Raw genomic sequence first — 21751 nt, forward strand, 5'->3', positions numbered from 1 at the left:
CGATGCGGAGGGGATTTTTTTTGCCTTTTTTTTTTCTTCTTTGTAGAGACAGAAATAAAATTTAAATAAGAAATACTTAAAATGCCTCTAGGACCCAAACAGCTTTGGGGAACAGGAATTTGAGTTAGAATTCATCAGAAATATGCAGTCTCTCCTCCATGGTCTACATGCTGCTTTGGCACAGAAAGGGACAACAGGTTTCCTGTATTTCACTCTGCTGCTTATGGTTGTATGGATTTGACCTACATTTTACAGGATGTCCAGCTTAGGAGCTAGAGGTCTGAATCAGGTCATAAAGGAGACCACCAAAAATCCAGGTTGCCTTCCTCAGAACATGTGGCAGGATGGCCTCCTCCAGCTGAGGTCTGGAGCCGCAGGACCAGTGTGGTGCTGGTTTCAGTCCAGTCGGATGTGAGGTGCAGGCCGCAGAGCTGGCAAGTCCCACGTAGGAGATCAGCAAAGGGCAGGATGCTGGGGGCTTGTCCCCACCAGGAATACTTTGCTGCTTTTTCCATCCCCTCCCTGTAGTTACTGCCTTGAGATTCTGTCTGTGTTAAAGCTGCATGAAAACAGCAGTACAGGCAATATAACGCTGCCCTCCTCCATCTCAATGAGATGGAGAAGGGTACCACACCTTTTTTTCTTTTTTGTCTTTTCTTTCTTTTGCTAACATCACCATATTCCTGTGGCTTAAAGCTCTCTGTCTCAGCCAGCCACCATTTTAACTGAGTGCAGTGGGATTGAATTCCCCTTGGGCAAGTCCCATTTACAGTGTAGTTTCAGTTGGTTGATGAAACTTTGCAGATAGTGTAGAGAAACTCTCTTCATACCCATCATATCCCAGAGGAGAAGGGAATCTGGAGCCTACGTGAAGTAGCTGCAAGCAGAAGAGTCCTGTACTTCCCTGTGCAAAACTCAGCAAAAGCAGTTTGGCAGACTCCTGTGAACAGGCTACTTCCTTTTTGTGTTTGCTTTTTAAACATTTTTCATAAAATTATTTTTTATTTTTAATTCCTTACAGTAAAGGTGAATGTAGTCAGTAAGATGGCATAGCCTTTCCCACCACCCTGAAACTTTTCCCATCTCTCCAAAAGATCATATAACTTTGTATGTAGAGGGTAGGGATTTTAAAAGCATTGAGCTCTGGTCTCAGTCTCTTGGTGTAGTTTGGAAGTTTTTGCCATCAACTCTCATACATACTGGGATAATTTTGATGAGACTAATACTGGAATGTTGACAAAAGAAGTGGAGCAGAAACAGATTTGTTGTCTTTTGAGACTCATGATATGGATTTGTGTCCCCCCTTTCCTCTATAAAACATCACTGTTAAAAAAATATGTAATTCCTTTCCCCAGACCTTAAATTATTCCCTTCTGTAAGCATTCCCTTTGGCATCAGACTCAAGATGCACGATGGAACAAGGTGGAACAGCAAGTTTTGCACTTTTGAAGTGAAATGGTTCACTAAAAAGAAGTGAGAGGCTGAAGTGTTAAATTACAATAAAAGTCTGAATAAACTCTCTTTCAGCTTTAATAAGTTGCGGCCTCTCTAGCAAAATAAAAAATGGGTTTGGAATTATAAATGTCACCTGCATTTGGGGTTTGAAAAGGGTTTTGTAAAGACTACTGGTTTTCTGTTTTTTGTTTGCTTGTTTTCTTCTTTTTCTTCTTTCTGGTTTGCCTGAGCACTTTGTTTCATAGAGAATTCGAAGTGCTCTGTGCCCTTTTCCTCTTGCCTTTGCTTGATGTGTTTCAGCAAGGAGCTGTGGCTGTGTCTGGATGCTTCCTTTGAGAAGAAGGAGAAGGAGCAAAATTTGTGTCCTGTTTCCTCAGCAGAGGAGAATGCGTACACTTAGGCTTCTGGCTGATGCTTCTTGTCCAAGAGTATTTTTTCTCAGATATGGAGAGGTATTTAATGCGCTGGATAGTGCTGGAGGGAGGTTCATATTGATTCTCTGAAGCGTGGCAGTAGTCTCAGAGATATCTTGCAGCATTTCCAGAGGGTATGCAGGCAAAGGCATAACTTGTGAGACAGAATTTGGTAACTTGTTGAAAGAAAAGAGTATAGGTGCTCTGTGCAGCTCTCAAGCTCAACTTTCAGTTTAATTTGTATCATTTTGGAGCTGCTAGATTTCTCACCATCAGAAGATCCCTGCTTGGCAGATCCAGAACTGGTTTCTGAACTGAAGCCAATTTTAAAACCTTTTTAAATTTCCATTTCACGTCTTTGTTCTGACTACCTGAGGGTGCATTCATCAGCAATGCTGGATTTTATTTTAAATTCTTTTTCCTGTCAGCTTCAGTCTTTTGGTTGATCATGAGTACGAGGATATTATCAGGATATGCTGAATAAAGCTAATCCCTTCCAGATTCAAAATAGAGGTAAAACATCTGCTTTGGTGGTTGAGTGGAGCTCCATGCCAACTATAGCACTCCTAATGCAAAGGAAGAAGTGAAATGTTGTTATGGACTGATTTGCGTGTTCATACATAGTTACTCTGCTATTAATGGAAATAACACTGTCATCGGCCTCAGTACTTAAACATTTTTAATTTGAACTTTGTACTGACTATGCAGAAGGCAAATGCAGGAGATGAAAATCCACAGAGGATTGTATTATTTAGTGAAAATGGTAACAACTGACTACAGTCTTCTTCACACAAGCACTGATACTCTGAGAGAAATCAGGAAACATAAGCATTCATGTTTAATATCTTTATATTTGACACCTGCTGCATAGGCAGAAGTTAGCTGAGAGACTTTTGGGGTGTTTCAGGAGTGCGTTTGTGCTGGGCAAGAGAGCAGATGGGTTCTCACAGACGCCTCAGGGAGAGCTGTGTTGCAGGAGGGTTTGTGCGCGATGTGCAGAGCAAGAGGAGGTTGTTTGAACCTGAGCAAGATCTGCCTGTGATGTAATGGCAAAACCTGGCGAGTCAGATGTTTTGGACTTTGCTCAAGTCCCTAAAATGTCTTGTCCCTCCTTTGTCACCCTTCTGACCCCAGAGATTTGCTGTTGTCTGGGGCTGGGCTTGGACATTGGTGGGAGTGGGGTCCTGGAAGTGTTGCACATCAATGCAGTGCCAAGAGGAAGATGAGATTCAGGCACATGTGAGATCATGCCTGCAAAATACATCCGCCCTGAACAGAAACTCAGCGTGTGAACTCATGGGAAGAAAAACATAGCTGTAATTACCTACTGACATGTGAACCAAACGGGGTCTGAAGTTCTGCTGGAATCATGCCATGTGTTTGTGTGTTTCTCCCCAAGGACACTCGCCTCCCCTTGAACTTTTTGAGGTACATGTATTTTTATTGATTTTGGCAGAAATTTCTGTAGTACCATGTGCCACACCATTTAAATAACTGTCCCTTTTATGGTGTAATATCCAGCTGAAATGCTAAATAGTGTGCGTTCCTTGCTTTTTATTGGAACTGCAGTCCCACTGTAGCTTATCATATTTGCATTAAGCTTTGCATTTATGTCAGTGTGGTGTGAACTTCGTTTGGGCTCTTTTGCTTTCATATGTTCAGTCTCTTGCCTACTGAAGCCTGGTAAAAAGGGTCCTTTTGACTTTCAGTCACCATTGGGTTAAATCTATTTTTGAAATGGTCTTCTGCGGTTCACCCACAATAACTCTGAGTTGGTAACCAAAGTCCTGGTTTACACTGATTTTAATTGAGCAGGATGAAACCTCTTTGTGTGTCTTGGATGTGGAAAACAGGTGAGTATTGTAGTATCAACTGTCTACATATTGCATTGAATTATCCCTTTAAAAAGATCCCATAATCCCTTAAATTTTCTTCAGATTCCTTTTAATAAGTTCTCATCTTCCCTTTAAATTTTGTTCTGTGTATGCTGAATGTCTCCAGTTTGCTTGGATTTTCCTTGTAAGTCATGTTTTGCAGCTCTGTTTCGGTCCTGAAGTTCCCTGAAAATGTGTTTCCTGAAACCAAGTGTCTCACTCCAGTTGAAACCTAACAGCAGTACAGAGCTGCGCAGAAGGCCTGTTTGGGGTTTTGCAAACTGCATCACTATTTTAACGTCTCTTCCTCTTTCATAATCTTGTTCACTTGCATTCAGTTCGCAAGCTGCAGTTTCAAGTTCTGTCTTACACCAAACTGCTGTGTAACTGCTGTGGATTTATTGCTAAAAGGCAGGCTGTGTTCTCTTCCACAGGGAATAGTATCCTCTCCTCCCTCTGGCCCAGTTGTTTGTGTAATTTCTTGAGGTGGTTGTAAATTCTGATCCTGCCTCCAAGGTACTTGCAGTCACTTGTAGTTTAGAAATATCTGAAAATTTATTAAGGCTTTCTCTGTTTCATATTTGTCCTCTTCGTGTGTACGTTAATATAAAACAGACACGGCTAACCAGCGGAAGTCCTAATCTTTTTGAGTAAGATCTTACAGGCTCAGATGTCACTTTCCATTGCTCTAAATCAGGATTAATTTAGTAAAAATGAAAGGGTTTATATTCAAGTGGATGATGAGTGTCAGGGCGGGCTGAAGCGTGTCAGACCAAGCAGTTAGTTACAGCAGGACGGGTACTGGAGCACTTTCCTGTAGGCCGCACGCAGGCTGCCTTCGGTGCCCTGGAGGTGGGAGGCCATGAGGTAGTGCCGTGCCCTCCCTGTGGTGGGGAGGCCCCTGCTTGCGCTTACCTCAGCGGGGAGGAGAGGGGTAAGTCATGGTTTCATAACTAATAGGCTGAAAGGAGATAAGCTTGCAACATTTCCGTTTCTCTCCTCTTTTTATTTTTTTGGTTGCCATTGCTACTGATACAGTAGGGCAAAGGCAAGATGTCAGCGGTCTCCAGAGATGTATTAGTTTAGGAGGGCTGCTGCAGCCAGCATGAATCTGGTTGTTCTCCAGAGGATTTCCCCCCTACACTCAGAATTGGTTTTATTTTATTTTTTTTCTTAATCTTCTGGCATTCAGAACCTATGCAATTGGTCAAAATTAAAAAAAAAAAAAAAAAAGGAAATAATCCTGATGTGCTTGAAACATATTTGAATCGCAGCAGGAAATGAAGCTCTCAGTAGGGCTGATGTTTTGCAAGTGAGCTTCTCCCGTCGCTGCTTCATTTTTCAGTCTCCAGCAAGCAGCAGATCTGTCACCGGGGTTGCCACAGCTCGGCCCTGTGTCAGGTGGTTTTATTTCTCTCCACTTTCCTAACCTCACCTCCTGGGCTGCCCCCAGCCATGCTTCTGGCTGGGAGAAAGCAGGGGCTCTTCTGAAAGCTGCTGGACTCCCAATGGGGCACACAGGCTTGGTGGTGTAATGTGGCGCGGCGCTTCATGCCTGGCTAAAGCTGGGGTGCACCGACTGAGAGCTCGGCTGGAAGGGTGTCTTGTGAGGGTTCCCACTGCCTGTGCATGTGGGTGGGCGGCCTGTGTGGGATTGGAGATGAGCAGCGAGAGCCAGGTGGTTACCGGCTTCTTCAGGGACATTGGTGCTTCTTCCCTGCTCCTTCCTAGATGATAAATGGATTATAGAGAAAAAAAAGGGCGGGGGGGGAGGGGGGAAGAATAGTCATCATTGACACGTATGTTTGACATGATGTTACCCAATAGGCAATTTGTATCAAGACAGAATCATCCCCAGGGCTTTGAAGAAATAAATTCAAGAGGACAAGAAAAATCTAGTATACCATTAGATCGATTATCCTCAGTCTTTGTAGATATTCCAACAAGTCTTATTAAGCTGTCTGCATCAGACTTCTCTCTGCTAAAATGGGTAACAAATGAATGCTGGTGAACGTAATGAATGTTAAGCTGCTATATTTATTTTTGTCTCCTTGAAAAAATGTTTTCTTATTTTCACTAGTCTGCAGCATGTTGAGTCTTTGTCTCCACTTGATTAATGTAACTTCAAGACAGCATTTATTAAATAATTTTCCGATATGATCTGCAGGCCCTTAAAAAAAAAAAAAAAGAAACCACACCACCAAAAATAGAGAAAAAACAAACAGATTCAAATTGAGACCAGTGGACAATCTCCAGTAATGAGAATGGAAGAAAGGCCATTAAGTGAGCTGAATTAAAGTGGCTTAGCTCTCTTCCTTTTTAGAAGTGATCTAAATTTAACATGCCGTGAGTTATTTTGGTGCCTTAACTGTTAAGTTTAACGGACACTTGCAGCATATTCTGTGTGCAGAAGAATTTCAGGATTCCAGGAACGGCAGGATGTAACCGTTGTTTCACCTGGAAACATAAGCAATTCTGGGGGCAGCTGATAGGCTTTGTAATGAAAAATGGGAGGCAGCCAAGATCTAGAGCCAAGCTAGCTGCCAGAAATAGATCTGCAGAGAGGCTTGTTTTGCACTGTCCAGACTGGCATATCGAGGACTGTGTGAACAGAAATACTGGGCTCGATGCTGCAGTACACATGCAGAATTAGTCTTGACTCTTTTCCTTTTTCAGTATCGTGAAAGCTTGGCTGAATAAATGTGTTGAAGTTTCAGCTGTCTCAATATGTGGTAGTGTTTTTCCCCATTTTGCTTGTGGTTTCTTTCCTTCTTGCTTGTTTGAAGTGCTTTCTGGACAGTGTGTGTTTGCATTGGAAGGTGTTCAAGTGTGCATCATACTAAAATCTCCAGCTCCCCTGCTCTAGGGGCACAGACATGGGGCAAGTAGAGAGGCAAAGGTTTAAATGGCTTGGAGAAGGTGCTTAGAGGAGGGGAGAGGGCCAGGCAAAGAGGGGACCAAAATGAAGGGTGCAGGGATTGCAAGGAGGCAGGGGTGTGAAGGGTTTTGTTCGTGCTGCTTCACAGGCAGCATGCTCATGGGAAAGCGAACTGAAGTTCCCTCTGGTTTGCACGTCACTTACTAAATGATTAATTGAGGTCATGTTTAATTATAGAATCAGATCTGTCATCATCTCTGTCTGGCTGGAGACGCCGAGCTGTTTGTGGGGGGTGCGTAGGAGAGTGCCTGGGTCTGGCTGGCCAGCGGCAGAGCACCAAAAGCTGTGGGAGCACAGCCGCATTGCCAGATCCTGGCCCCATGCAGGACATGGTGCGGTGCAGGATGGGGCTGTGCTCCAAGCACTTCGGGTTGCCCTTTTGCAAAGCAAATGCCTTAGTGGAGGGTGTGTTTCAGCTTGTCATCTGATAGTCTGGTTTCAAGCATCTTTGCTGCAACTACTTCATCCGCCTTTTTTCTTTCCCCCTTCCCTTAATGATGTACAATAGCTATAATGAGAGGGAACTTGTAGTTTTGGAAAAAACACTTGTGTGGATAAAGCTAAAGACTGTTTTTTCTGTAATCAAGATGCATAATGGTGTTTTCTCGTGTTTTCTTAGGCCTGTATTTCAAGCCTCTAAACCTGATCAGATTCTACCCGAGGGATGGGAGTGCTCCCAGAAGACAGGTGGCTTCATGGTCTGTGCAAGCAGCCAAGCTGGAGCTGCTCTATTTCTGTTTGATAGCTTGTGGTTAATTGTCATCCCTCTAAAAATGTACACCAATGATTAAACTCTGTTTTTAGAAATGCCACCAGCAATGACAGTACCTGATGATAATTTATAAATCACTGTATTCTAACTATTTGTAAGTATTTCTGGAAATATTCAAGTCTCTGTTCATGAGGCTGCTATGGGAAAGGCTGAGCTCATGCCCCAGTAGGAACGGAACTGCCTACAGACTATGCCAGCATAATGTGAATTATTCAGACATTTGTGAACAATTACTTAAAATCCAGAACCACTTAGGCATTACGGAGCATTTAACTGATCACCAGGAAGGGGGAGAAGGCCCTGGGAAACAAACGCAGCATTGTTTGTAACACACTGAGTGCCTTTGCAGACATCCTCTGCTGGTAGCATTAATGCTCTGTGCCCTTCCTTCTGGCTTAGACCACACTGGTGGCTGCAGGTGCTTGCTGTAGTATTGCAGCATTTGGTCATTGAGCATTTCTTCACGTTTTGATGAAGTTGCCATTCACCATTTGCATCAACAGATTGAAGGGACAGACCCTCAGGCACCAGTCACCCTTCTTGCTTTCTCTTCCTTTGCTTGCCCGGCTACCAAATTATTCCACTGACACGTGGTGTCTCCCGAAAAGCTGCCTCCCCTGGGGGAAGGGGAGGACGAGTCCTGCTAGTCTCTTCCTACAATCAGCAAAGACAAAATGTTTCTCTGAGAGGGAGGTTCAGGGCCACTGCCAGCAGCTTTCCCTGGATTCCCCTCCACAGGAGGCTGCCTCTGCCCATGGTGAGGAGATGCTGCGTTGTCTCCCCCCCTACCTCATCCTTCTCTAAAGTTTAGTTATGAAGTTGCTCTTGACGCTGAACGTGCTCTAGTTATGGTTTATGTATACATTTTTTCCTATGCTCTTTGCATAGCAGCAAATTGAACGGTGCCGGGCTCCCCACCACTCCCTAAGCATGTTTCCAATGGTGCCCTGTGCCGGCAACATCCAAGACCTCTCTGTGGTCTGCAGGGTGAACGCAGCCTGAGCTTTTGGAGACGCTAAGTAAAAAGAGGCTGCTATAGTGACATGGAGAGATTACTTGTGAGCTACCAAGAGAAAAGCTGACACTTTTTACAAAGAAACATAAATGTCAGCATGTTTCTCTGAGCAGCTTACAGTACAGCGTGGCAGCCAGCTATCAAACAGCTGCTCTGGGGAAAACACCAGAGCCCAGCTCTTCTGCATACTTTAAAAAATAGCTTAAAAGCAATGCAAAGACCTTTTGAAGCTTGGACATCCCACCTACCTTGAGTTTCTCTTACTTTTCAGACTGTTAATTTATGTTTTGTTGAATACTTCTGTTTTGTATCACATCACTTTGTTGGTGCATGAGCACAGAGGAGCAAACTGAACTAAGCAGCAATGTGTAGGCATATACTTTGTCCTTTCCGCAGTGGATTATGCACAACCCTGACAAATAATTGACAAATAATCTGCCTTCCAAAACCAGAACAAACACACTTGAAAACATGAAAGTAAGTTAATTGAATTTTTTTTTCCAGCCATATTTGAAATATTGCAATGTCTAGGGTATTTATTGATCTGGTAAGTATAAATCTCCTGGGTAAGTCTATTTGATCATGGAACAATATTGCCAGTTTGCCATAGTGCTCTCAGATTACCAATATACCATATTTACGGATTTGATCCTCTCTACCAGTCTTTCCGTAGCTTGGACAAATATTTCTTAGGAGTTTCTCAGGAAAAATCTGTAATTGCTCTGAAACACCCCTTAGCAATCATCCAAGCACCTTCTTCTCCAAATACCAGCTCAGTGAAAGGACTTTCATGTCAGAAGGCACTGTATATAGAAATTCCAGTAACAGAAATACTGTCTTTAAAATAATAACAAATTCAAAGTAAACTTTTCTTTGTTTTTACCTAGTGATTAGTCCCCAAAATGTGCTAGCAGGCTGACTAGTCATGCAAGTGAAACAGGCTACTGGGTCTATTAAAAATGACTGGTGTTGGGTAATTTCTGTATGCAGAATGGATTCTCCATAAAATGTGTACATACTAAGTGACAGGGAAATGTACTCCAAGAATTTAGAGAAATCCAGTTTACAACTTCCCATTTGTAAGACTTACAAGTTAAAGCATTATTTGGGACATTTCCATGTTGTATGCACAGGAGAAAGTTCTAAATGCGAATTCGGAAGAGACATGGGCTTTGTACTGCAACCAGTGGAAGGAAATAGATGTGCATAATGTGACACTGCAGACAGCTTTGTAATCTTGAGTAATGGGAGTACATGCGGGGAAAAAGGGAGGTGTTGGGCAAAACCCTGACAAAATCGGTTGCTTTGAGACAATTGCATGTCTTGCTACGTGGTCTTTCCAGCTGAAGAGAAATGGTTTCATGGACACATCCATGTGTTTAGTCCAGTAAGCTGCTGTAATGCAGTTGGAACAAGTAAATGATCAATATTTTCACTTTTCACTCACAAGACCAAAGAATAGTATCAAACAGGTGTGGAAATCGATCATCCTTCACCTGTCTGCCACCAGCTCCTGTCAGAATGAAAGGTTGTCTTAAATGAGAAGTCCTTGTTAGTGAGTCGGGATACCTAGAATCAAGATAAAATATTTAATATATGTCACGGTTACTTGACCAAGTGCTAACTGTTTTGCTGAGCGCTTCAGCAGCCACTTCTGGCAGTAATTAAAATGATACTTGAGACAGTCCACTCAAATGCTTCTTCTGATCTGGGGCTCAGAGCCCCAGGAATGCAGCATGGTGATAGCCTCTGCTTTCCTTTGTTCCGTCTGTTGGGTCTATGGAGGATAATGAAAAGTACATGGCAAGTTTTTTTGGTAGCTGCTGGTGTGTATTTTCAGAAAAAAATGTGAAGACTCCCAGCTGAAACTCTTTAAGAATTTGAACACTCTTGAGAACTGAGCTGATGAAACAGTTGTTTGTCATTCCAACATCTGTACCCCTCTTTATTTCTAGTAATAGTTACACATAAGCTGTGCTACGCTTGCTTTTTGTTTTCTCCTCACCCTGAGTATTTACCAACTTCTGAACTTGAAGGATATTGAAGCAAGATATTTATGCTAATGAAATAGCTCACTAATTATGCTGTCACAGGTTTTAGCTATTATTTGCACAAATATACCGTACTCTGATGACTAGAAAGCTTTGTCACCTGCCCTTCAGGAATAAATAAATAAGTAAAAAAAAAAGTTATTTAAAGTTGAAGTCATTCGTGCATAAGCATGGTTACCATAGCAGATCAATAAAGTGGTCTGTTCAGGTCATTGGATATCCGTCACCAACACGCACATAAGTGCACAGGCTCCATTGTATGCTGGCAGCTGCTGAGCAGAACAGCACCTTTCTCCCTGTGCTGATTAGCAGATGCACGTTCTCGGCTCTCACCCCTAATTGTAGCAACAGTGCTGCAATTTTCTTCTGACATATTTTTCCTAAACAGGTCATTATATGTGACTGAGCATCTCACACACACTGGCAGGTCTTAATGCAATTGGTAGGAAAAATTCCTTAACAGTGAAGTGTTTCTCACTTCAAAACTAGTGCCTTTAAAAGTGAAGCAAACTCATGAACTAGTAAAGTGGAAACATGGCCAATTTGAGAAAGTTGCACAGCAGTGACTCAAGATGGATATTAGCCTCTACTGGTTTTCTCTCTTCTTTCCCATCCCAGGCCCTGATCTCTCTCTGCTACCTGTCTCTTGCTTCTGCAATTAGCAGTGATAGATTCTGTTGTGAGTAACTTGCAGAAAGAGCTTCTCATGGAGAAAAGGCTGAAGGACTAAGGCCTTTGTGGACGGGTGTATGGCAGCTAGCTCATATGTTTCAGCAATGTGAGACTTACAGCCTGCTTCAGAGGTAGACTAAATACTGGGGTTTGATACAGCAAGCTAAATGCAGGATGTTGGATGAAAATTTAGGTGGGGGTCTTATTATGTGTCACAGGTCTACAGAATGCAGCGTTATGCTCAGTCTGCGTTCTGTGTCAAGTAGCTGATGCTAATTCAAGCATTTCCTGTAAAACCAAGAGTCTAATTCAGATTTTTGGCCAAAAATGGGTCAAACTGCCTTGCTTTAGACTTCCCTGTTTTTTTTTTCTTTTTCTTTTTCTTTTTTTTTTTTTTTTTTTTTTAAATAGAGCAATACACAGCATTTTAGCTGCCCTGATTGAAAGAAAAACAATACCTGTGACAGTATTCAATCGCTTCTAACAATCCCGTAGACTGTAGGTTGGCTGGATGTTTCTGCTGGTGTCGGGTCCAGGCTGTGGGCTGCACCTGCGAGTGGTGGCAGCGGCTGGTCCAAGGTGCCAGGGGTGGCTGGTGCTTGGCCACCGGGCTGTGCTGCCCTTTGGCTTGCAGCTGAGGAGTTCTCTGCTTTCCTGATTATTTTGTTATTTAAATATTACAATAAATGCACGTGAAAGGGAAATGTTTTGCTGTGACAGTTCTTATTCGCTGGTTCTTCCTAGCAGCTAGTGAGAGGTGTACAGTAAATCTAGGAAATACTAATTTCCATTGGCATGCCAGTGGGCATAAGACCAGAAATCACTTGAAACAATTTCTTTTGGTACAAACAATTGCAGGAATGGCAATATCTCACTCTTAGTTAAGTTCTGACGTGTTTGAGTTTGGCAGATGAGGGAGGACGGAGCAGATTTGAAGCTTTGGTTTCTGCATGCCCCTGTGGGAAATGTTCTGTGGCTGAGCTGGCACGGGCTGGGAAGGAAGCATGGCAAATGGTTCAAATGAAATGCGTTTTTTTTTTTTTTCCCTTTTTCAAGCATCTGCCGCAATACATAAGACCACACTGTGATGAAACATATCAGGCAGCTGTGGTAAAAGATGCTGCTTTAGTCCTTTTTCTGTTGGAGGAGTGGCAAGAGTAAAATTCCAATGTGAATCTTTCTCAAGGACATAAGGGATTAATATGTTTTAAAATAGACACCATTAACTTAGAAATAGATTTTCCAGGTTTGAGTATAATGAATATTGCAGTGGAAAGATTGCAAATAATGATTTTCTTTTCCAGCTTGTTTCTGAATTTTGAGATAACCTGTTTACAAGATAGTTACATTTTGCAGAGTCTGGAGAGATGCTGTGGTCTTATGTGCTCAAATAGCCATGCGTGCTTTCATTTTGCAGGGTTATTTTAAGTTCTGGTGGTTGCATGGCATCACAAACGTCTTTGCTGTTTGCAGGAGGCAACCTAGAGGTGGGCAGCGAGCCCCAAGGCTGGCAGCAGCTGCCCCAGGTAGGACACTGCCTTCAGGAGGGGCAGCTGGAGCTGGGGCCACATCCTGTTTCTAACATCTTCAGGGGACAAGTATCTTTGTAATTTGTCCCTTTCTTTTTCTGAGTCTTCAGCGGCGAGGGAGGGTTTGGTTTGGTTTTAAATTGAGTAGATTGTGTTCTGCCAGCTTGGTTAGTAACTCGGATACTTGCTGCTGGGGGCCCAGTGCAAAGCCAGGCAGAAGGACAGAGGCTGCCAGCTCTGGACGTGTAGCGCAGCAGCTCCATGTGCGGCAGTGACGCCGGCGCTGCTGAAGGAGTGGAGTAAGCATGGCACATTCTAACCCCTGTATGCCTGATTATTTATTTATGCATTCCGATCCATAATAGCATAATAACACACTTGAAACAATGCGATAATTATTTCACTTCTTGGGTGGTTAAAATTAACTGTGCTTATTGCATATTTATTCAGTAAAAAGACACAAGACGTTTAGTAATTGCCCAGAAATTCATTATCTGGATAATGTTCTGTTTCTAAATGTGTATTGCATGACCATTAATCTGTGCCAACAGCAAGCACACAGCAATATCTGATGTAATTAGTTTTTCCTGTACATGCCAGAGAGAACATCTGGGCTAATTGTGTGTTGTTGACAAAAGTTGCTATTCTGATGGGGGTCCTTGTTTGTTTACACATATAATGAGTGTGTGTGCACATACTCGTGATTTTGGATTATCCTCAAGCAAGCTGATAGCTCCTCCTGATGAGATGCTCTTGTTGGCTTGTTACTGGGGTCATGCTCACAGTGTCTGTGGGCAGCTTTAGTAAGTATTAGGAGAAATAATATATTCTCCTTTTAAGCAGAAAACAAACAAACGTGTAATACTGTTTCTTCTCCTTTGTTTTACCAGCCTCCACTGGTCCAAGCGATTTTCAGTGGTGATCCAGAAGAGATTCGGATGTTGATCTACAAGACTGAGGACGTCAATGCCTTGGTATGTAACTTGGCATATGTTTGTGCCTGGGATACGCAAGCACCATGCCTATAAACTTCTGGAATGATAATATTAATCATGTCCTTAGCAATTAACACATAACAGAATAGAAAATATTTGGAAGTTGGAGATTCAGGGCTTGAATGTAATCCTAATTATTAGTCTGAAATATAATTATCTCCTGCAGGTGATTTTAAATTTTCTAAATGTATGGTAATTATTCCAAATGTGCAGGTTACTCAGGGACATTGTTTTCTTGTGTACTGAGAAAATGAATGAGAACAGCTGAAAGCTGCATATTTTTACGCTCTGTAGAGTTTCCTTTTTTGAAGAGCCTTTACAGATCAGGAGCTTTTATTCAGCATCTGACTGTGCTTGAAATAAAGTTTCACTATAGGTCTCAGCAGTGAGAGTAAGGAAGCAGCATTTTGGCCGTGATTTGCCCACAGAGGAATTGTCGTTCTTCAGATTGGCTTGTTCTAGACAGAATGATGGTAAGCAGCTGCAAACATGTAGTAGCTAATTGTTTTAACAGTGAAAAAACTCTCCACTTGAACTTGGTCTTTTTGCAGATTTTTTTTTCTTTTTTTCTTTTTCCCTTTTCTTTTTCTTTGATTTTAGCTTAAATCTGTACTGTTAGAAATGAACCCTGTTAGTCTTGACTGCAGTCTATGGCTTTGGAAGTGGTGAGAATATCAAGCAGAACCAGAATGGTGGTTTCCAGGTGCTTCCTGGAGTTTTGAATCAACCTTCCTTTTCTTCGAGTCTTTCTCTGCCATAAAGCTGTTGGTTTATTCATAGCTAATTCCAGCAATTTAGCCTCGTGTAGCCTTCGCACTGCAGCTTGTGCAGGCAGTGGGGTCCAGACATCTGGTTCAGAGATGTGGAAAGGAACAGAAGTGAGCCCACTCAGATGTCTGTCAAGTGGAAGGAATAATTTGCTGCTGGTTTTCATGGGAAATCTGTTCAGAGAACGAAGACCTTGACATTACTCTTTCCCTGGGATTCATTGCCCGGTTGTTTTCTTGAAATAACTTTTCAAAACTGCTTGCTTAAAGCATCACCTACCTTGATTTTCCCCTGTATTTGTTTTCCCTGATGGTCTTACAAATAATATAAAATAAAAGTATAATAAAAAAAAATCTAGATGAACATGATAGTCCTACATTTTCCTCTGTGTTTTGTGTTAGTTTTTCAAAATAGCATTTCCTGTACAAGGCTATTGTAGGTTTCTTAAACGTTTTTCTAGCCTTTGGCTGCAAGTGTGCTAGTGATTGTTGCTAGGGAGATGCTCTCACCTGTCAGGGTGCAATGTTAAATGAGGAATATGTATTTTATAGCTGAGTAGCATAGTACGTAATAGAAAAAATAAATGAACTTGAACAGTTTTGCTCAGAATCATGTTTAAGTTAATAAAAGTCCACCCAAGAATGCTTTGGCTGAACAGCTATTTTGTCAGAAGCAAAAAAGCAAACTGTTCTTTGGAGTAATTAGAAAAATACTGGGCAACACAAATTCTGAAGATTAGTTTTTTAATAGCGATTGCAGAAAAGTGTCAAATGCTTAAACTGTCATTAAAGAAAGATCAAGTGATAGTTTGTTCCTTCCTCCTGTACTGTCAGCTGGCAATTTGCACTGCGTGCTTACATTTCTATTTTCAGGGTGTTTTTAATTACTTCCATGTTAGTGTTTCTCTAATGCTTGGGTGTTCATGTGAGAGGAAACTCTGACACTGTTTGGCAGTGATTAGTCCTTTGCTGATCATTTTGGTTAGCCGTGTTGGTATTGAAATAGTTCGAATGCAAGTAGGAGAGGGAAATAAAATAGACCTCCTTTTTTGCAGCAAGTTTTGGGGATTTCTGAAGTTTTATAGGTGGTATTTTGGAATCTACAGTGAGAGAGGTATTAGGCAGGCAGAAGTAAAAGCCCATGGAGAAACTGTGGAACATTGGTGAGATATACATATCTGTCCTAAGAGACAATTAACCTCAGAGGAAAGAGCTTAGAGCAAATCAGGGGTTTAGAATGTTACTTTTTTGGGGGGGGGGTCTGGTCAAATAAATAAAATCTTTCCAAGTCCGGAAGCGTATGTTTATGAAAATGACTGCTTTCTGGATTCTGCTATAATTGTGACTTCTGTTTTGCCACAAAGTGCAAGTCACAACTGTTTGGCTCAGAAGCTGGTTTCAGTTCATTCTGCCACCGCAGCAGTCGCTTTGACCCCCCCCGGTTCCCTGCTCTGCCTGGGGGAATGCTATGCTACTTGTGCAGAGTGACGGCGTGGGCAGCTTTACACTTGGACAGTGGTGAGCAACGCCCTGCCGCTGAGGACTGGCTCCAGGGAAATACCCCTGGGGAACGTGGGCTGCCCGTGGGTAGTGTTCAGCAGCCTGCCTTCCCAAGGCACAAGGGATCTGGGCTGGAACTACCAGATTAGTTTCGGGCAGACATTTAGAGAAATCAGGGAGATTGGGCTGTGTGTGGAGAGGAATTTTGGGGGTGCTTTTTTTCACTGTGGGAGGAGGGTGAGGGAATGATGCAGAGCCTTGAGTTCATCTAGGAATTATTCTGCATCCACTGGTAAGATTGATAGGGCCTGTAGCTGTGCAGCACCCTTTATGTGCAGAGTTCTGATTTCCTACTAAACTTTTCCCTTTCTGTAAGATGTTAATTTTCATCTCAGTCTATCAGTTTCCCTTCAAAAACAAAGTCAAACAAAAAAGGCAAAAAATCTTTCCCGTATTTTTACCCATAACTGATGAGATGTTTGCAAGCCAAACCAGACACTTCTTTCTCTCTGCTTTTCCTCTTTATCACCTAATCCTGTTTTTCCTCTTGGATAAAACCCTAAAAAACAAAGTTTATGCACAATTTTGGTTTCCCCAGAATGGTTTCTGTTGCATTCATATTTCCGGGAAAGTAAATAATACCTCCCTGCCCCCATGCTGAGGCTGTTGCAGGCAACATCTACTTTCCCTTTGTTTAATTGCTTCTGTTTGTGGTCATGGGTGCTGATACTGCCTCCTGGGCTTGCTCCATGCTCAGTGCCCCGCCAGCTGGAGAAGCTGCTTGTCCATGTCAAGAGCTTCTCAGACAAATGCTCCCTCACCCGCTTGGGTCAAAAAGAGATAGGTTAGGAGGATGTAACGAATTAGCTGAATTTGGCTCTTTTTAATTCATCAGAGCTGCAGAGCTAGCAGATGCAGGCGGGCTGCAGTGATTGTTGCTGGGCCAGGCTGGGGCCAGGCTGGAGCCATGTCAAGGTGTACAGGTGCTTGGCATCACCTGCCCGCTTCCAGCTGCAGAGCAGGTCTGCAGGAGGGCACCAGCAGAGGCTACAGGGCCTTACACACAGGGGCATGCATTTAGAGGGAGCTTAGTTACTGATAAGGACGGCAAGAAAGAGGCCCTTATGAAGAGGTCTGGATGACTGCAGTTTATTACTTCTTTTTCTCATCCTACTTTTGCAATTTTGCTAAGCGTGCTTTTTGGGATGGTGCGAGTGCTTGAGGGTACAAGTGTGCACATGTTTCAGATTCTGGGCCTGAAAGGCCTTGCGTGCTTCGGGTAGCTGATGTGGAAAACAGCTTGTCGGTTGGTTTGCGGTGACATGCTTGACTTGGGACAAAGGGAGAAAGCCATGTGGTATTTCAGTCATCTTGGGAACCAGATGCTCATCGCTGCTCGCGTCCAAGGAATGCTGATTTTCTTTTTGGCACTGTGGAGTCTTACAGGAGATAAAGCTATTTTGGAAGTAAGTGATCTTCTTCTGGAAGTGTTTCTGCCATGTTAGAAAGTCTTCTGAAGGAATGAATGTATTCCAGAACTTTGGAAAGCCTCTGTGTTGACACAGTGTGACAGTTCAGTACAAGCTAATGGCTGTTTGCAGTGGGTATGTAGCCTCTGTTAGCACTGTTCAATGTGCTCTTAATTTAAGTGGGAAACACTGGAGAATTTTCTTGTTTTCTACAGAAGGAAATTTTGAACAACTTTCAGGAATTTAAGGACATTGAATACTGAATCTGTATTGACATTTGTGATGCAAGAGAATCAGCATGATTTTTATTTACAATAAATACTTTTCTCTAAAAAAATATAGATAGAATTTGTGGTATTTTACAAAATAACATTAGACTTGTGAAAAAGACTCTGATGGATTTTGGTCCATTACCTGCTTTGAGATACAGGCTATGCTGAGGAGAAACTGTTGGCCTGTTTCTTAATGTGCCCAAACATTTTGTGTATGCTGGTATGATTCATGTGAGCCACTGTTCTGCTAATCTTCATGTGTGCTGGGGCTCTGATCCAATAAAGCACTTAAGGAGTTGCCTAACATTGAGCCTTATCAGTGTCACTGTAATTGCTTCAACAGTTGAAGCATGTGTTGAGTGCTTTTCTTGTTGAGGCCTTCTGTCCTTGATTGCCTATTTGTTAAATTCTTAATTTCCTTGATTTGTAGCTTAAAAAATAAAGAAGTACAGATAATGTTAACATGCAGCATCATCTCTGTGAACTAGTGAAGCCCCTAATACAGTTTTGGGAAGAGAGTATGTATCTCAATTTAGAGTAATTTATTTTAGCTATTGTTTAGCTTATCTGCTGTCTCTTACTGACCTTTTGTTCCCTTAAGAACTGCACTTGAAGCAGGTCTGATTATTTGTCTTAGTGCTATTTGTAACCCTCTTATCATTCTTTCCCCCCTACCCCTTTCCTTGCCTTATAATGGATTGTCAGCTTTGTGGGGTACTGGCAGACCTCTTGCTGAAACATCAAACTTCTTTTTTATTCCCTTCTCTGTTTGTAACCGTCAGTCTTTACATCAGTATTAGCTACTTATTTTTGGTGCTTCTTTTACTGCTGTCATGTCAGAATGCCAGCTGTAGTTGGACATCCCGTAGCGTCTGGAGCAGATGCAATGCCGGTGAGCTCTTTAGATCTTGCTGAAGTGGTTGGTGGTTCTCAGAAGGATGCCAGGAGCGTGGTTTGACGGACAGGCAGGTGCCCTGGTTCCTCTGTGTTTCTCTCAGCCTTGTGCAGAACGTAAACAGGAACTCAAGAGTTTTCCTCTGCTGAGTTGCTCAAGGCTCAGCTGCAGGCGTTGTGTTGGCACTTCTCCCCTCCAAAGTCCAGAAAACGCTGCCTGGGGAGGCCTCATGTTTGTTGCTCATTTTTCCACACCATGCATTGTTTCTTTTTTTGTCTTCTGATAGTTCACATGAGGATGAATTCTGCTTTGTGCCTGGCTCTGATAATTGGAGAAATTTTAGCTTTATGCCTAAAACTTGGAGAAATTAAGCTTACATGCAATTGCATGATGAAAACCTCTCTTTCTCTGAAGACTTGATTCTCATTTTCTTTGACATAATTTTGCACTGATTTTAAAAAGTGAAAGCTGAGATTATTTACAGATAGATACTACTTTGGTAGTGGAAGCATTCATTCTTTTGTTGTTTTTTGCAGGTCTTTCAGACCCATTAGTATCCCCCTAAGTTTACAATGCTACATCAAAGCATTTCCGTTTCATGTCCTTTCCTCTCTGGATTATCAAATATCTGTTAGATTTACAGTTTTGTATAAAATATTGCTTATTATCAACAAAGCACTGAATAGCCTAGCTTCTTTGATATAGAAAATTGTTGTTATTGTATTGTTAACATTTAACTTCAAACTGTTAGCTCTGTTGCAAACCTTGGCTGCGTTGCAAGAAGCTGCTGTAAAATTTATCACTGACAGGTACAATAGGTATTACAAAGGCTACACTGTACTAAGAGAGATCTGTGAATTAAAATGAACAAGCTAAAAATAAATAAAACCAATTCTATACTTGTACAAGTGTTCGGTCAGTCTTAGCATGTTTTGTGTAGTGGATAGCCTTAGGATAGGCGATAAGAAGCAGTATTTATGAAAGTTTATGAAAGTTATCTCATAGTGTGTACTCACGCAGCCCCTAAGAGCTAGTCCTTGGTGGATTACAGCACAGCAGAGGTCAGTGGGCAAGCAGTGCACAGCCAGATTGGTCAAGGTGAGGCTATAGTTCTTGTTGTCATAATTTGGACATACAAGAAAATCCAATTTGTTATTTCAGTTTCTGGGAGGTCACTCATTGAATGTGGAGTTCTTTGGGGAGTTTGGTCCCATAGAGCATCCACTGCTTCTGATTGTGAAAGAGAAAAGGGAGAGTTGCTTCATATTGTTTTAATTTACCTGCCATGTGGGGAGGTGAAGTTCTGAGAGATCTTTTCCCTGACCTGTGACAACCAGGGCGTCCACATAATTGGTCTTCAGTGTGTCATGTGCATTTCTAACATGTAAGATCAAAATGTACTGCAACAGAATTTGAGGACTATGTACATCATGTGTGTTTGAAAAAAAAAAAAACAACAAAACAAGACACCAAACATACAAATACAAGAAGCAAACCTAGTAATAAACAACACTGGTTCTGTGCCTTGCACTTGATGGAAGACAATTTTCAGCATTCACATGACAAATGATTCTGCCACACTGATTTGTTCACATTTATAGCATACTTTGAAGATAGTCCAAAATAGCTTGCAGCTGATGACCTCTTGGGCATGTTAAAAGAGATATTTTACTTGACAGGCTCAGAGAGATGTTTCAGGGAGAAAGTGTAAATACCAGTAGGATTTTTCTGCTGGTATCACTCGCAGTTGTTGAATTTGTTACCAGTTTACAGTATCAAATTATGGTAAGTTGTAATTTAATAAGTTTGATTGATAAGTCTCTTAGAACTTTATGTATTGGTGGTTAAGAAACATGGCTATAGTGTGATGCACGGTATTAGCCGTGCTTGTGATTTGTTTCTCATATTGTCATGTTTAGCAGTTTTTTTTTAAAAGCCCTATGTTCTTGAGTCATCTGAATAAATCAATAAAAGAAAGTTGTTGTTTTTTTTTTTTTAAATATATGAACACTGTATTTATATCATATGAAATTAGGAAAGTCAATCTTGAAAATGTGACTCCCTAAGCCAGAAAATGACAGAAATCAAATAAGAAATATCTGTGTTTTGGAAATTGAATGCATGATAAGGTATAATTCTTAGAAGTTTAAAGATGCAGACCTGGCTGTTAATCTTTTCTTTACTTGTGTTTAAAGGTTGATCTATGTGTACAAGTCCATTTTGGGCTGTTCTAACCAACCAGACTAAGTGGTGTGCAATAACCTTTCTGAAGTACGTTACTGCAATTTTTAGTGGCAAATCTTTCCAAAAGAGACACAAGGGTTATGTTTTTCCTCGTGTACAGATGTGTCCTGGCTTTGCAGGAGGAGCACTGTGATGTGCTGGAGATTTGATTTATATTAGACTTGATTTTATCTACCTGTAGGAAGGATATCAGAGTAAAGATTTCTCTGCAAGGTCTGGTGGAACCCAGTGATAAGGAAGTTGAGGATTATTGGGAGAAAGTGTGTTTTCCAGACCTTGAATTTGTTCTTTTGCTAGTTGAGACTGTATTTCTAATGATAAACAGAAATACTGGGGGGGGGGGGGGGGGGGGGGGGGAACACTGTGTAAAAATGCATTACTCATTAATACTAATGCTTAATACTAATGCTTGCAATTATCAGCCATGTTTTCTAACTGGACCATCTGTGGTTTTGCAGGATGCTGAGAAGCGAACACCTCTTCATGTTGCATCGTTCCTTGGGGATGCAGACATCATTGAGCTTCTCATTTTGTCGGGTAAGTTAGCATCCCTTACTGTCATTACTGGGTAAATTAGCTAATTTTAATGCGACAAGAAGTAGCCAATAAAGCATGTGGGAGTGAGCTCTGTGTAGTACATATTGCTGAGTTTCACAGAGATGGTTGCAGTTGTTTACAAACTTACAAAATGTATTAAATGTGGCGGTACAACTATAAAAGATATCCTGACTAAGTGAAATTAACAAACAAAGCAACTAGTTTTTAAAAACTCTGAAAGCATTCAAACTGATAATATTTGTGGATTCAGAAACATGCTGAAGTACATGTTTAAAATGTGGGCTCAAGTCCTGGAGCACAAGCCAAGAATTCTTGTTAGGCAAAAATGATTA

General features: G+C 41.7%; 1 protein-coding gene across 12 annotated transcripts in view; it reads left to right on the plus strand.

The window, feature by feature from the left end:
* Window positions 1-21751, plus strand: part of ANKRD44 (ankyrin repeat domain 44) — a 133853-nt gene that overhangs the window by 42592 nt on the left and 69510 nt on the right. For 10 of the 12 annotated variants that reach the window (XM_040562690.1, XM_040562691.1, XM_040562685.1 and 7 more), the window contains 2 exons: window positions 13610-13693; window positions 21320-21398. In XM_040562690.1, coding sequence (XP_040418624.1) covers window positions 13610-13693; window positions 21320-21398 — 163 coding nt within the window. Of the gene's footprint in view, window positions 1-12668; window positions 12717-13498; window positions 13523-13609; window positions 13694-21319; window positions 21399-21751 lie in introns of those variants that run through there. The other 2 variants (XM_040562692.1, XM_040562687.1) reach the window with 2 other exon arrangements.

Source organism: Cygnus olor, chromosome 6, assembly GCF_009769625.2.
Source record: "Cygnus olor isolate bCygOlo1 chromosome 6, bCygOlo1.pri.v2, whole genome shotgun sequence".
In the NCBI taxonomy this organism is placed as follows: Eukaryota; Metazoa; Chordata; class Aves; order Anseriformes; family Anatidae; genus Cygnus; species Cygnus olor.